General features: G+C 48.8%; 1 protein-coding gene across 1 annotated transcript in view; it reads right to left on the bottom strand.

Annotated features, from left to right (window-relative positions):
* The window catches only part of SFXN5 (sideroflexin 5), a 205,617-nt gene that overhangs the window by 16,744 nt on the left and 174,215 nt on the right, over positions 1-14,658 (bottom strand). Inside the window, exons 11-12 of the mRNA XM_006862888.1 lie at positions 6,944-7,059; positions 4,978-5,063 (exon numbers count right to left, since the gene is read on the bottom strand). Coding sequence (XP_006862950.1) covers positions 4,978-5,063; positions 6,944-7,059 — 202 coding nt within the window. The remainder of the gene's footprint in view (positions 1-4,977; positions 5,064-6,943; positions 7,060-14,658) is intronic.

Raw genomic sequence — 14,658 nt, 5'->3', positions numbered from 1 at the left:
ACTCCACGGCACTTAACAACAACATAAATCTAAGACAGGTGATTCCAAGATCTCTCTTGAGAAACCTGATCCAGAATGTTCCTGTTAAGGAATCAATGAAGATCCAGTAACTTGTAAATTAACAAGTAGAAAGGTTAGCATAGGCCTGGCACATAATAAACTCAGAAAACAACACAAAACTAACCTGTTGCTGTCAAGTTGATTCTGACTCAGCGTCCTAGAGGACAGAGGACAGTCGCCCCACGGGCCCCGTGTTGTACTCCTCACTCCTGGTTGTTGTTGTTATGTGCCATCGAGTCGGTTCCGACCCATAGCAACCCTGTATAGGGTTTCCGAGGCTGTAAATCTTTACGGGAGTAGAAAGCCTCATCTTTCTCCCGCGGAGCAGCTGGTAGTTTCGAACCGCTAACCTTAAGGTTCGCAGCCCGATTCGTAACCACTACGCTACCAGAGCTCCTTCCTCACTCCTGGTAGTGCTCAGAAATTGTGTTCTTATTACTGTTGTCATTGCCTCTGTTCTGTGGGGGCAGGAGGGAGGATCCTGGGGACTAGACTCCTCTCCTCTAGCCCTCCCCTCTGGCCCAGATCCCAAGATCTGTCCAGCTGCTGAATAAAACCGACCATTGGAAAGGGGAATTTCCACAGGCTCAAGAGCAGCTCAGACCCATCTTGAATCCCAACCCTCGCCTAGGTCTGGTAGCACCTTTTCCTCTCCTCCATTCCTTTCTACTACCTATGGACCCAGCCCAAGTCCTCCAGGGCCTCCACAGCAGGTCAGGGGTGGGGAGTGGGGCAGGAGTAAGGCTGAATTGAACTTTGAGACCATTTTCAATTCTGACCCGCTTCTTAAGCAGATCAACAAGGCTCATTCTCCAAGGCAGCACCCAGGGAGCTCTGGTTCTCAGGAGGCAGTGGGAAGCTAGGCTACCTCCTGGCCCAGAAGCAGGGGCCCAGGGCAGGAAGGGAAAAGGGTATGAAGTCTCAGGAGATACAGCTCTGATGGTCACTGATGGCAGGGTGACAGGGAGAGTCTCAAGTTCCATTCCAGTCAGGTGAGGGCAGGTGTGGTTCAGTCCTTGGGGCCTTGTGGTGTGGCATTGTGGCCTTAGTTCCTGAGGGTGGGAGTGGGAAGACTAAATTCCCTACTGGGAAGGGGGCTGTTCTCCCAGCTCTGAAGTCCCAGCCCAGATCGGGGCGGGAGTGAACACAGGGGGAGGGGAGGAGAAGGAAATGGCAGGGAGGGATAGGAAAGGCAGCTGGGGAAGTTAAAATATGCAGATGGAAGGATGTGAGAATGCTTGGGAGAAAGGAAAGACCCGGATGCTAGGATGCTAGGGGATGTGGTGGATGGGGGAGCGGCCTCAGGAACCCACCACAGAGGGTGTGTTGTCCCACCCACCTCCCTGGCTTGCCCTGTGCTGTCCAAAGCATAGAGGCCAGCATGGTGCAGAGACACAGGGCTGGGGGGTAAACTGAGGCCCCCCTGCCTCCAAGTTAGAGGGATCAGGTTAGGTGGGCGTGTGGGCACTGATCTAGGGTCTTGCTCTGTCTCCCAGACTTAAGCCTACAACCTGCTTCCCTCCCAGCTCCATGGATGAACGTGCTGGCGGGAGGATGTGTGTGAAGTGTGGAGTGTGGGTGCCAAGCAGCCCGCAGGGAAGGGTTGAGAGCGGAAGGCCTATCACATCTGTGAGTGTGCGCTGGAGGGGATGTGCATCCCTTCAAGGGGCGGGGGCAGTGCTCTGGGCTGGGGGTGGAAGCTCCTTCACATCTGACTGCGAACTTCAAGAGTCTCACTGAGATTCTTGGACAACCTTTCTCATCCCAGCAGAAAACTCAGGGACCGCTCACAGAGAGGATAAACAGAGGGCGCCCCAGCCCCTGGCCCTGCCACACAACAGCTTGTCTCCCCCACTGCTGTGTACTCCCTCTGCACTTGGAGTGGAGTTTTAGTTTGCACTCCATTAATTTGCAAGTAGGCTGCTTTGTAACCATTCTTTTGTCTTTTTTTCCCTGGCTGCCCTGACTCCCTCACAACCTGGGCTCCTGAAGAGTGGGGGTTGTCTTCCCCATCAGCATCCTCCTCAGAGGTCTTACCATCAACACTCAGATCTGTACAAGCTGAGGGTTGTTGGGGTTGCTACAAAGAGCAGAGGACCTGCTGAAAGGTGTAAAGTGCAAAGCTTTACAACTAGCCAGGTGATGAGGTTCAGTGAGGCTCTGATACCATGTCTGACTGGCCAGATTTTGTTTTCCTTCCAGAAGTCTCAGCTCGCTCTGCTACATTGTCCTGTGTCTCCAACACAGTTCTAGGGTGGTCACTAGCAGTCCCTGAGAATATGCCAGATAAGTAAGTCTTTGTAGGCATGGATTGGGTCTTCTTCATCCTGGTATTTCTGGAGAGGCTTGGGCTGGACTCTTTCTCTCCTCCACCCCTGCCCCAAGAGACCCTTCCAAGAGTCCCAGGGAAAGACCAATCAAACACAATGCTGCCAGGAGAACCACAGGTTACACTCTCTCCCCTACCCAAGGGGCTTCTTTGGACCCTGAGTTGAGCCACACCACAAGGCACCCTTTATTCCAGGCAGATCACAGGCTCAGGAATGTCAAACCCAGAACAATCCCATCCTACTTCCTGTGGCCCCCAAATCCCAAATTTAAACCTCCAAACCTGTGGACATGAACCATCATGCCTTGTTCTGCAAACCCAACTCAGATGCCAACCAGGAAGCCATCACTGACCACATGGCTCCCAGCAAACTCCAAGGTCTGCCTGGAAGACAGATGCCCTGCCGTGGTGACCCATCTCCTTCTGTGCAGTCACTGCTATTTGGGGCACAAAGAACCCTCCCAGGTTCTGTTTATTTTTGTCAGTTGTAAACTTTATATGAGATTGACTTTCTAAAACCCCAGTGCTCCACATGCATGCATCTGTTCAAGTACCCCAAGAGGCTCCCCACTCTTCTCGGTAACAATGGGTTCATCTCTCTGCTTGACAGTGAGTTCCTCATCAGTTGGCCCCATACTTCTGGGTTGTTCTCCTCTCTCCATACCCTGTGCACAAAGTCCAGCCTCGGGCCCTCCCTGAGGTAACCCCTAACCCTGTGCCCCCCCTGGCCGTTTACACATTGTCTGATCTCACCCACAGCAGACTGGGTGTGGGTCTTGTTGGCTTCCTTTATCAAAATATAGACTCTTTGAGGTCAGGCCCAAGTCTGCTACTCCTATGTCTCCACACAGGGAGGGTCCAAAGACATGCTGATGATGTGATATGACAATCTGAAGTGACAGCCAGTGTAGTACCAAGAGCCCAACATGGCAGCCAGATAGATTCCTGAGCCATTCCTGGTGCCGCCATCTCCTAGCATATGGCCTTCAGCAGATCACACACCCTCTTTTTGCCTTATCTGTAAAGTGGGAGGTAGTACTTACCTCTTAGCATTGTTGTTAGGGTTAGATGACATCATTAATTCATTCGACAAACACTTCCTGAATATCTACTATGTGCCAGGAATTATGTTAGATGCTGTGCCTGGCAGTAAACAAAAGGAACATAGTTGCCTCTGCAGAGATTACATTGCAGTAGGGCAGATAGTGTAGTGGTTACAAATCGGGCTGCTATCCTCAGAGTCAGCAGTTCCAAACTACCAGCTGTTCCACGGTAGAAAGATGAGGCTTTCTGCTCCCATAAAGATTTATAGCCTCGGAAACCCTGTACAGGGCCGCTATGAATCGGAACCGACTCCACGGGACGTAACAACAACAACTGGTAGTGTGAGGGGAGAGGGGGTGATGGTGGGTATCTTGAATGGGGGAGGGGCTGGGTCAGGGAAGGCCTCTCTGAGGAGATGGCCCTGGAACAGAGATCTGACTAAAGGGCTGGGCATTTATAATTAGTACATGGGAGTCCTGGTGTGGTGCTGTGGGCTAAAGCTTCAGACTGCAAAATCATTTGAACTGCAAGGTTGGTGGTTCAAGCTCACCAGGTGCTCCTTGGAAACCCTATACAGGGTCACTATGGGTCGGAATTGACTCGACGGCACTTAACAACAACAACAAACATGGGAGTAAGAAGGACCATAAACTAGGGACAGAAGAAAGGCCTGGTGATTTACTTCCAAATTTTAGCCAAGGAAAGACTGTGGATCAAAAATATCTGACCCACAACTGATTACAGGGATGGTGCAGGAGAGCACAACATTTAGTTCTGTTACATGGGTCTCCTTGAGTTCAGGGTTGACTTGATGGAAGCTAACAATTCTGAGGATGGGGGTTCAGAGAAACCCCAGAAACACAGATGGAATGCCCCTCACACTCTGTTCTTAGTCTGTCCTGGCTCCAACTCGATCCCAATAACTGCTTGAGGCTCTCCTCTCCCAGACACCTACACAAGCCAGAGGTCTCCACTTCAGCCTTTATCCATCCATCTTGTTCCCTCCCCCTAGAACCTTCTCCCTGCTCCTCCTAGACCTTCCCGAGTCCTCAGCCTCTCCTTCCAGCAGCATTTAAGTCTTCAGATTCAATTTCACACTCATTAATTAAGAGAATCACTCTGCTATTATTATGATGATGTTCCCTTCATTTTTTTTTTTTTTTTACAATCATGACAAATACGTGTTCTCAGACCATTCCTGTGAGACAGGCAGGGAGATCATTTCTATTTTCATTTTACAAATGGAGAAACTGAGGCTTAGTGAGGTGGTAACTGGAAAGGTGGGTGCTGGACCCACATCTACTACAATTGTCACACATGATCTTGCACGATTCACTAATACACGTACGTCAGAGTTGCCAGCTCCTCAGGACAGGGTCAGTATACTCATAAATGCCCATGGCACGATCCCAGGAGCACTGCCTGTGGTAGTCTGATCCACCCAGGGCAGACTGCCTGCTCCACTTGATCCCTTCTTGCCCTGGGAAGGTGGGTCTCTTCCCTTCTCTCTTGTGACCCCTCAGTGCTCAGGGGCCTCCACTCACTTCTCCAGCATGGACATGACGATTGGAGGTAGCACCAGGATGGGCATGGGAAGAACCACTCGAGTCAGCGCCGTCTCTAGCAGGGCCTGCGGAGCAAGCAGAAGCTGCAATGAGAGGGGTCTGGGACAGGGGACAGTCACTGCTAAGCATGTTTGGCAGACTGGAATTAGTCATGGAATTGTTCATCAAGTCTTACTCCAAACAATAGAAAAGAGCCACCCCTGGCCTCTTAAAACACATTTCAAAAGAACAGATCCTATCACCTGCCACAGAGAGGAAAGAGGGGTGGGCAGCTCAGAGACTGCCCCAGAAAGGGGGCTGCACTTGGGTGGGGTCCCAGGTGGTGGGTGCAGCAGGCTGGGGGAAGCATCTGGAAGACTTGAGATGCTCTAAAAACAAAGCAGACACTGGAAGGACCAGAACAACTCAGCTAGGCCTGCCGAGTTAAGTGAGGCTCATGGTGCTGAGTGACGACAGTGCTTGGTGGATTCCCTTTCTTTTTGACACCCCTTAAAGATTAAGATGCTGCAGAGCATCAGGCTTTTGGTTCAGGCGTGAGTCTTTCTCAGTGACAAAAGGTTGGTCTTTGAGGGGAAATGCTTCTGCTAAGTGAATGGTGTGTCTCTAACCTCGGTCTGCCTGGGGCCTTCCTCTGGGCATGCTCTCTACTCAGCTGTTCTGCACTCTGATGGTCACTGCTGGGAGTTCTCTTAACCCCATGGGCCCCAGGCCCTAATAAAAGGCTTCAGGAATGACTCAGAGCCCACTGTCCCTGGGATCTTCTGCCACACAGACAGGGATGGAGTGAGCAGGGCAGAGGAAGCCCAGGGGCTGCAGAAGAGTGGGCCTCTCTGCTCTTAGCACCAGGAGGAGTCGGAGTCGTGGTCTGTGGTCTGCTTCCCTCACAGCGGCAGGTAGAAGAGTGAAGCGCTTTAGCTCTTTGTGTAGGAGGATGGGGGCTCCAGGATGAGAAATCTCCCAGGTGCCTGTGTCCTTTCTGACCAGCATCAGAAGGTCTGAGAGAGGGTCCCTGCAGCCTCTTAGGTAGGGTGGGTGTGACATGGTGGGAGGGCTAGAGTCAGGACAGCAAGCGGAGATGCAACGTTGGCACCTGCACACCCAAGCCTCTTACCCGCCACCAGCCTTGGGTGGGCACCCACTTCCCCTCACAAAGGTGGGGCAGGGAGATTGGGGAGCAAGCTAGGGTCCCCAGATAGGTTCATTGTGAAAGCCTTGTGGACGAGATGACCAAGGACAAGATGACAGGAGCAGAGCTAGTTGTCCCCGCTACTCCACAGCTGATCTTGCAGGCCCAGCACTAGAGGACAGAGCCCTGGGGCAGAAGGCCAGTCTCTAATCATTACAATGAAGGCTGAGGAGGTACAGCTGTAGGTAAGTAAGGACTGGGATTCTTTTTTTGCTGTTAATTACAATTGCTAGAGCTGGCAAGGCCAGTGACACCAAAGGTGAAAGAGGGCTTTCATGTAACAAAAACCAGCCCTAGGGCTCCCACAAGTCTGAAGTCCTCCCCCACAGTCTTTCCCTGGTGGGGTGTCATCTCCACAAGTGCCTGCTAGTTCAGAACCACAAACCGCTGTCCTCCAGACCTCTTCCTCTGACCACAGAGGGCCAGAGGGGCAGGGCCCTAGTCCAGAGGAAGGGAAAGAAAACCCTCTAGGGAGCCTCCTCTGTCCTTGCCAATTAGCACCTCATCTGGGTTAGGTGATCTGGGAGGCTAGTTCTATGGGGTTGGGACCAGGGGTGGAGCGTTTGGGGGAGAGGCTGCAGAGCGGCTGGTAGAGAAGGGATTAGCAGGGAAGTAGGTGGGGTTGCACTAGGAGGTAAGGCTGGGGCTGTCCGATGGGAGGTAGTGGGGTAAGGATGGGATATCAAGAGGGCAAAACAAGGGTACTATGAAACACTTGCTGGCCTCCCCACCAGCCCCTGGACCACTGGGCACACCCACGTGTCTGGCTGCGATTCTGGAGGAACCCACGAGGTTGCCATCACCATCCAGGACATCAATCCCTTCCTCCAGCTCCCCGTACCGCATCAGGACCACGTTGCAGATATTGGCACTGGCTGGAGAGAGAAGGAGCAGGGGCAGGGGTGAGGGTGAGTATGGCATCCCATCAGGGAGATGAGACCCTGGGGGTATCTCTCCTTCTCCCCAAGCCTTCCTGCCCCAAGTCACAAGGACTCAAAGGCAGTTGGCAGAGGTGAGGCTCTGCTGTCCATGTGCCCCTCATCTTGCTGTCCCTTGGCCAACTGGTAAACAAAGGTGGAAGTTAACTAGTGTGAGGGAGGAGGGGAAGCTGCTCCAGGCTGAGGGAGTGACTAGTTACCAAGGCTGCAGCTTTCCTCCCCTCTGGTGCCGGCCTGCAATGCAAGTGGGGTGGAGATCCATCTGGGAGGGCTCTCTGGCTGAACAGCCTCCCGCTACACAGTGCGCCTGATGTTCCACCTTCTGCAATTTAGACCCTTGGGCTGCCTTTCTCAGCATCCTGTGAAAATGCCAGTCCCCAACATTCAGCCCCTGGCTGCTCAGGGTGAATTCAGTTCCCAGAGATGAGTTTCCCTGACAGCAGGCGCCAGAGCAGGCAGGAACCTCAGTTCTCAACCAGCACCGCCCCCTTATCGTATGGATGGAAAATTGAGGCTCAGAGAGGGGGAGTAACTTATCTGAGGTCACAAAGCCAAGTAGGGCAGAGTTGAAAGACTATATAGTGCCTAACCCTCTGGTTGCCCAGAAGAGGGGAGGATTGCAGTGTGTTGGGAAGGGAGACTTAGGTAGTTAAAGGCAGACCTTCTACCTTCTTGCCTCAGATGGCTGGGTCCCTTTCTTTGGCCATGATCCTCACCTCATGGGGACCTAGACTGAGGGGAGGTTCCTGGTTCCTATAACTGGATGTTAGAGATTTGGGGGTATCCCACTTTCAGTGACTAGCACTGAAAATATCTTCCTGCTCCCCTCCACTAGAACTTTGTGGGAGCAGGTGTGTGTCCAGGGGAGTATGGCATCTACCTGGGACAGGAGGACACACGGTCCCTCTGGCCAGGCCTAGGCATGGGACCAGGTGCAGTGCTGACCTCATTTGAGCTAATCCAGCCTTGCCTCAGGATGGGAGTGGGGGACTTGGGGGTGGTGGACGGCTGGGAAGTGGAGGTGACACATGCGAAGCCCGCCTGCTTCACTCCTCCCCCAAAAGCGCCTTGCTGTGTTTAAAGTTTTAATTTTTGCTAATTAATGTCAATTAATTTTGTATAATGAGTGTTTAATTTTGGGGAGTGTGTGAGTCTGGGAGCAACTGCAGTTCTGGGCTGTGAACGCTGATTAGCATCAACACCTGCTGCTTCCCCACTCCCTCCAAAGTGGGGGGGCACAAGGGTTTGGGGAGCTGGAGGGTGGCGGGGCCTAGTGGGCAGGTGGAGTGGGAAGGAGACCACAGATGCTCTTGCAGCCTGAGCCAAGGGTGCTTACAGCTGGGGGCAGGTTCTGCAGGTAAGGGGTGACCTGAGACTCTGGGGTCTCTTAGCCTCATCTCCTGTTTCAATAAAGTGGGGAGGTGAAGTAAACAGAGGGGCTGACCAAGAGCTCTGCATTTTTTTTGAAGAAAAAAAGCAGGAGACCAAATAGTTTTAAAACGTATTTACAGCACATATGCCATCTTTGAGACTCTCTCGTGTTCCCACACGACACTCAGCGGCAATGGTAACCACATACAGATCTTTTTCTGAGACTGGAATTCAAGTCCTGAGTCCCTCCTCTTCCTGAAACAGGCACACTCACTTGTCTCAAGCAGTGACTGCCAACTGGGGGCAATTCCTCTCCCCTCAGGGGGTTTTTGGCAATTGTTGGGGCCAGTATTTGATCATGACCTGGTGAGGGGGGAAACAGGGTGCTTCTGGCAGCTAACAGGTAGTGATCCTGATAAACATCCTACAATGCACAGGACAATCCCATACAACAGAGACTTTTCTAGCTCCAAATGTCAATAGTACTGAGACTGAGAAAGCCTGTCTTAATCACGGCCAGAGGCTGACAGTTAATGTGAATGAGCAGTAAAGGAATTTGGAGCAGCAGCATGTCTGAAGGGGAGGCTGAGAGCCTGGGTTTGGGTTTCAATGTAGGCTCTGCATCTCCCCTGCTCCAGAGGTGAGCTCCAGCCAGTGCTAGGGGCCCCCCAGGACTCAGTGCCCAAAAGGGCCCCAGAGGGCAATGGTGGGAAGCCCATACCTGCCTCTCTGTTAGTGATCGCCCTCTAGTGGCATTAGGAATGATCTGCACCCCCACAGCCCTGAGCAGCACAGCCTTCAGTAGCTCAGGATATTTGGATTTTCTGCCCTGCAATGCAGCAGTCGTTGTCTTCAGAGGATCCCTTCCACCACCACACCACCAGTACCATCCCAGTATAGTTAAGGATACAGGAATGCTGAGGATACAGAATGTGGTCCAGGGCACTTAAGCTCCAGTATCAGCTCCCAGCCTCCCACCCCCACCCCATACTTGGCAGAGTGTACTTAAGAGTCTTCATGGGGTTTCTGGGTGCTGGTTGAACTCACACGAAGTCAGCCTGTGCACCCACACCCGTCAGGTGAGCAAAAGTCAAGGATGACTGGAATGTATCTAGTCCCAATTATGTGTGTGTGTATGTGTTGGGGGGTATTTTCAGAGAATAAACTAAGTTTCAGGGGGCAAACGCTTGGGGGAGATGTACCCACAATGCTAAACTTTGTCTTGGATGACATCCTGAAGACAGCCCAAAGTATGTGTGTGTGTGGTATGTGTGTTGGGTTGGGAAGGAGGGACACACAGACAAAGAGAAGAGTGGTAATTTTGGAGTGGAGGTCCTGCCTTGTGGTGGCTGGCATCTTGCTTATTCTCCCAAATTTCCAAATATAGAATGTAGGGAGAGCAGGACTTTGGTTCAAACACAAAACCACTTGAGATAAAAGCTGAAGTAAGAAAGGACATGAAAGTGCAGCTGCCTTCCCCCTACATAGTCACCCCTGGACACTTCTCAGGTGACAAAGTAAGTCCTCCCCTCAGCTTAGACGCCTGGCTAGAAAAAAGGCAGAGAACATCCTACAAACCTCCTCAGAATGGTGCCAACCTAGGCGCTTCCTGTGGAACACCCATACTCTCTCTCAGTGCTTTTACTATATTTGGATGGCACGTGCCCTCCAGCCACTCTTGTGGACTGTGGCCATCTATGAAATATCTGCTGACTATGCAGGCACTAGGCAGCCCTACCTTTGAGCAATGAGATCACCAGTTTTTCACAGAGATTTAATTTCCAGGATCTCATGTAGACCTAACACTTCTGCCCTGTCCTTCTCAAACCCTCCCTGGTCCTTTCCATTCCACTCCTGGCAAGTCCAGTTCCCAAGACACAGCCACTGAGAACCTAAACAAATCAGAGAGGGAGAGACCAACCCTGGGTCTCCTTCCTAACACACCAGCAAGAACTATTATTGATGGTATCAGCAGGTTAATTAAGCAGTCTGTTAATGATAATGTTAAGAAAGCTGGCACATTTTCAATTCAGATTGACACCATTCAAGACTGAGGCATAACTGACGTGGAAGCACTGATGTTGGGAGATGTCATGGAATGAGAGAGAGAGATTGCTTCACGCCGATGGCAAGCTTAGTGTCAAGTCCTGAAGAAAATATAAAATATGCTCAAGTGCTGCAGATGTTCTCACATCAGACCCATCGTGATGCAAAACCCTGCAGATTGTGAACAGCTAATGATGCACCCAGTTTACAGGGACAGAGTGGGGAGGAAGAAAGAGCAGTAGATGCAAAGACAAACATGGCAAACAAGTTCTCAAAAAGAAGACTTGGGGGGAGCTTGCCCCTGAACTAGCAGCACAGGAAGATACAAGTAGAGCCATGGCATGTAATAGAGGCTAGCAATAAAGCAGTTGTATTAAGTCTCTGAGAAAGGACTCTTCAAAAACGGTTGGTTGGTAGGTGCCTTTGAGTTGATTTCAACTCATAATGACCTCAGATTACAGAGTAGGCATAAACATAGGTATGATTGTGAGGTTGGCACAGGCCTGGGCAATGTTTCATTCTGTTGTACATAGGATCGCTATACGTTGGAGATGACTCACTCCTAACAACAAAATTTTTATAGGTGCAAATAGCCGGGTCTTTCTCTCATGGAATTTCTGGGTGGGTTTAAATAGCCAGTCTTTCAGTGAGCAGCTGAGCACTTAACAATTGAGCCAACAGGCTCCTTATTCAAAACATGGGGGAGAGCAATAAGCTATTTATTTGGAGACAATAAAATACCATAAATCTTCAGTTCTAAGAGGCATTTCCCCCATATTATGATGCTTTATGAATAATAATGGGCTGTATCATGGATGTAGTGGGAGGAGGCAGGTACTGACACCTCACCTGCCACCAAATAATTTCCTGTGCATGAGTGAATTTAGCCCTGGGCAAAAGTGTCTATTTATCCAAGTGTCACCTCAGCTAACCACAACAACCCACATAAGTTTAAGAACTTAAACTTAGATTCCTAATTGTTGCTTAAGACATCTTTCTGAAACTTACACGATAATGGAGCATGGACATGGAAAGTTATTGTACATGCAGAAGATTGTCTGCCAGATACCAGGCAGTGCAATTAAAGGCAGTAGAAATTGCCAAACCATAGATAGCTACCCTAAAGAAATGCTTGCCCATATGCACAAAGAGACATTTACAAGGATGTTAATTATAGCACTGTTTGTAAGAGCAAATAATTAGAAACAACCTAAATGTCCACCATTAGGGAACTTACATGGGAAGATTTCCAAAACAGAGTGCTATGTGATAAAAAAGCCACTGAGAAAGTGCAGGATAATTAAATGTATGTAAAAGCCAGCAATGGCATGCATATACAGGTGTGCCTATGCATCCATAGGTAATGTTTTGGAAGGGTCAACCTCACACAGTGGCCCTGCTGTGGAATGCAGCCAGATTTGGGAATTAGGGGGCATTGAAAAGGACTTTCACTTTTTCACTCTACATTTTTCGATATTGTTTGACTGTTTACAATGAAAGTGTGATCTTACTTAACTTGTCTAGAAACGGAAACGAAATGGCCAAACCTCTTGAAGTCGATCATAAAAACGTGAAAGCTCACAGGAGCTGGTGTGATCTAATTAATCGTGGGCTCCCTTTTTAGGCATCTGTTTTCCAAAAACTTCTTAAAGAAATTAATTAACTTCAGGGTTACTTTTTTCCTTGAGAACAGAAATAGAATTGGAACCACAAGTGTAATGTAGACAAATATTCCCCAATATTCTTTTACATGCTTTGAAATTATACTGTCAATCTTAAAGGTACCAAAGGAGTGAAGGTTAGAAGCAGGAGTTATAAAAAGCAGTGGGTGGCTATGGTGCTGTGTTTAACTAGCAATGTTCAAAAAAGAATGAGAAAAATCCTCAAACTCTAAATGTAAATAAGGCTGAGATTCAAATACTGTGATACTGAAGAAAAAATCTAGGGCCCTCTAGTTGATTCCGATTCACAGCGACCCCAATAGGGCAGTGTAGACAATACTGTCCCATCATGTGCAAGGCAGGCAAGTCTTTACAGAAGCAGACTGCCACATCTTTCTCCTGTAGATTGCTTGATGGATTAGAACCACTGACTCTTTGGTTAGCAGCCGGGCACTTAACCGCTGCATCACCAGGATTACGTGATAAGAAGTGCCTTGTAATCAAATGTGCAAGTGAGTGGTACTCTTTCTTTACTCATTCAAAGGAACACTTCATGTTGTGATTCTCTTCTAAAGGCTATTCTACTAATGCCTCTCACAACTGAAGTTTTAGAATTGAGAAATATGACATTCAATATCTGTTTATTAACCATATTATAAGAAATGGGAAACTGGAAAAAATGTAGTTCTTATATATGACAAAAACCTCCCAGTATTCATTTGTGAAGATGATGGCTGACTCCCAACAGCTATTCTACCTCCAAAAGATAAGTTTACACTCGTTGTAATAATTCCTTTTCTCCTGGTTTAGGCATGGAGGTGACTAGACTGGATCCTAGCCAATGAGGGATGTCTGCTAGGAGAATTTGGGGAGAGTATCCTCCCACTTAAGAAAGGGTGGCAGAGAGAGCCACTGGTCCTATGGACACTGTTGGGTATGGAGGGCATGCTCAGCATCGTTGCTACCATTTTTGAATCATGAGAGGACCTAGCCTGAAAATGAAGTCCTGTAAGAGGCTGGCAAGGAGAGTGCAGTGGATCTGTAGGATAAGCACTAGACTGCCAGCAAGATGAGTGGTTCAAGCCCACCAGCTGCTCCATGGGAGAAAGATGAGGCTTTCGGCTCCCACAAAGATTGATAGTCTTGGAAACCCTGTACACAGTCGCTTGGAAACCCTGTACACAGTCGCTGTGGGTAAGAACAGACTCCATGGCACTCAACAACATCAAGAGGAGACTGGCAACAGAGCCTTGTTGGGCTGCTAGCTAAAAGGTCAGCAGTTCAAACTCACTATCCAGCTTTGGAAATCCTATGGAGCAATTCTACTCAGTCCTATGGGATTGCTTTGAGTCAAAATTAAGTTGATGGTAGTGGATATGGTTTGGGGGCAGGAGGCTGGCAAAGTAGACAGTAGAAGAGAGGATCCCTGATGACTTTATCTTGTAGAGATAACCTCACCCGTTGTAAAGTTACAAATTCCTTCATTATTCAAGTCAGTTTGAGTTGAGGATTTCTGTTACTTTTAGGCAAAGACATTCATAAAATAAAAAAATATATATTACGAAAAAGATACAACTGAAATTATGAAAAAGTATGAGTAGGCAATTCATAAAAGAACTCTAGAAAAAAAAACCAAACATAAACTCAATCTCACCTGTAGTCAAAAATATAATTCTGAATTAAAAAAATCAATTTGCAGTTCTTTATATGTTTTGGACACAAATCTTCACTGTTTAAATGCTGTACATATATCTATTTTAAGCCTCTGATTTGTCTTCTCACTTTGTGATGGTGTCTTCTGTCATAGTGTAAAATATATAAAACATAACCTAATAAACGGCACTTTCCTTTCTGATACATTCTTTTGTGTTCTGATGAAGTTCCATTCCCTATGCCAATGTTGCATTTTCTTCTAAAAGTTTTTTTTTCTTTTTAAAAATGTTTTAATGTGAATTATGTGACAGTTTACATGGGAGAACATTAGCTTTACATTCATTCTATCATATATCATTTCATTGCCATGGTTACAATCCCTCAATGCATCATCAACCAACCAACCAAAGGGTATATCCTGCAAACCTGCCCCCCCCCGGTCATCAGCACACAATCCCTCTCCCTCGCTGGGTCTAAAGTCCCCAGCCGCTCCATCTCCCCATGTCATCATCTCTGCCTCCATCTCTGGCATTGCTGCTTCTCTGGGTAGGGTCCAGTTCTCCACTCTTCTCCCTTGATGGTCCCAGGGACCTCCGCTCCTAGTCTGCAAAGTCAATCACTCCCCTCCTTTTGCTACAAAACATCTACCTTTACATTTCCAACTCTCACAATCAGTCCTGATAACAATTATTCACTATTGTATCACAAGAGATCTATCCCCATCTCCTTTCATCAGCCCCACCCAGACAGACTGGATACTACTCAGTGGAGATTCTACCTTCCTTCATGCCCTCTGGATCTAAGC

Source organism: Chrysochloris asiatica, unplaced genomic scaffold (genome assembly GCF_000296735.1).
Source record: "Chrysochloris asiatica unplaced genomic scaffold, ChrAsi1.0 scaffold00052, whole genome shotgun sequence".
NCBI classification, from domain to species: Eukaryota; Metazoa; Chordata; class Mammalia; order Afrosoricida; family Chrysochloridae; genus Chrysochloris; species Chrysochloris asiatica.
The sequence above is the reverse complement of the archived record's forward strand: the minus strand, read 5'-3'. Positions and strand labels throughout refer to the sequence as shown.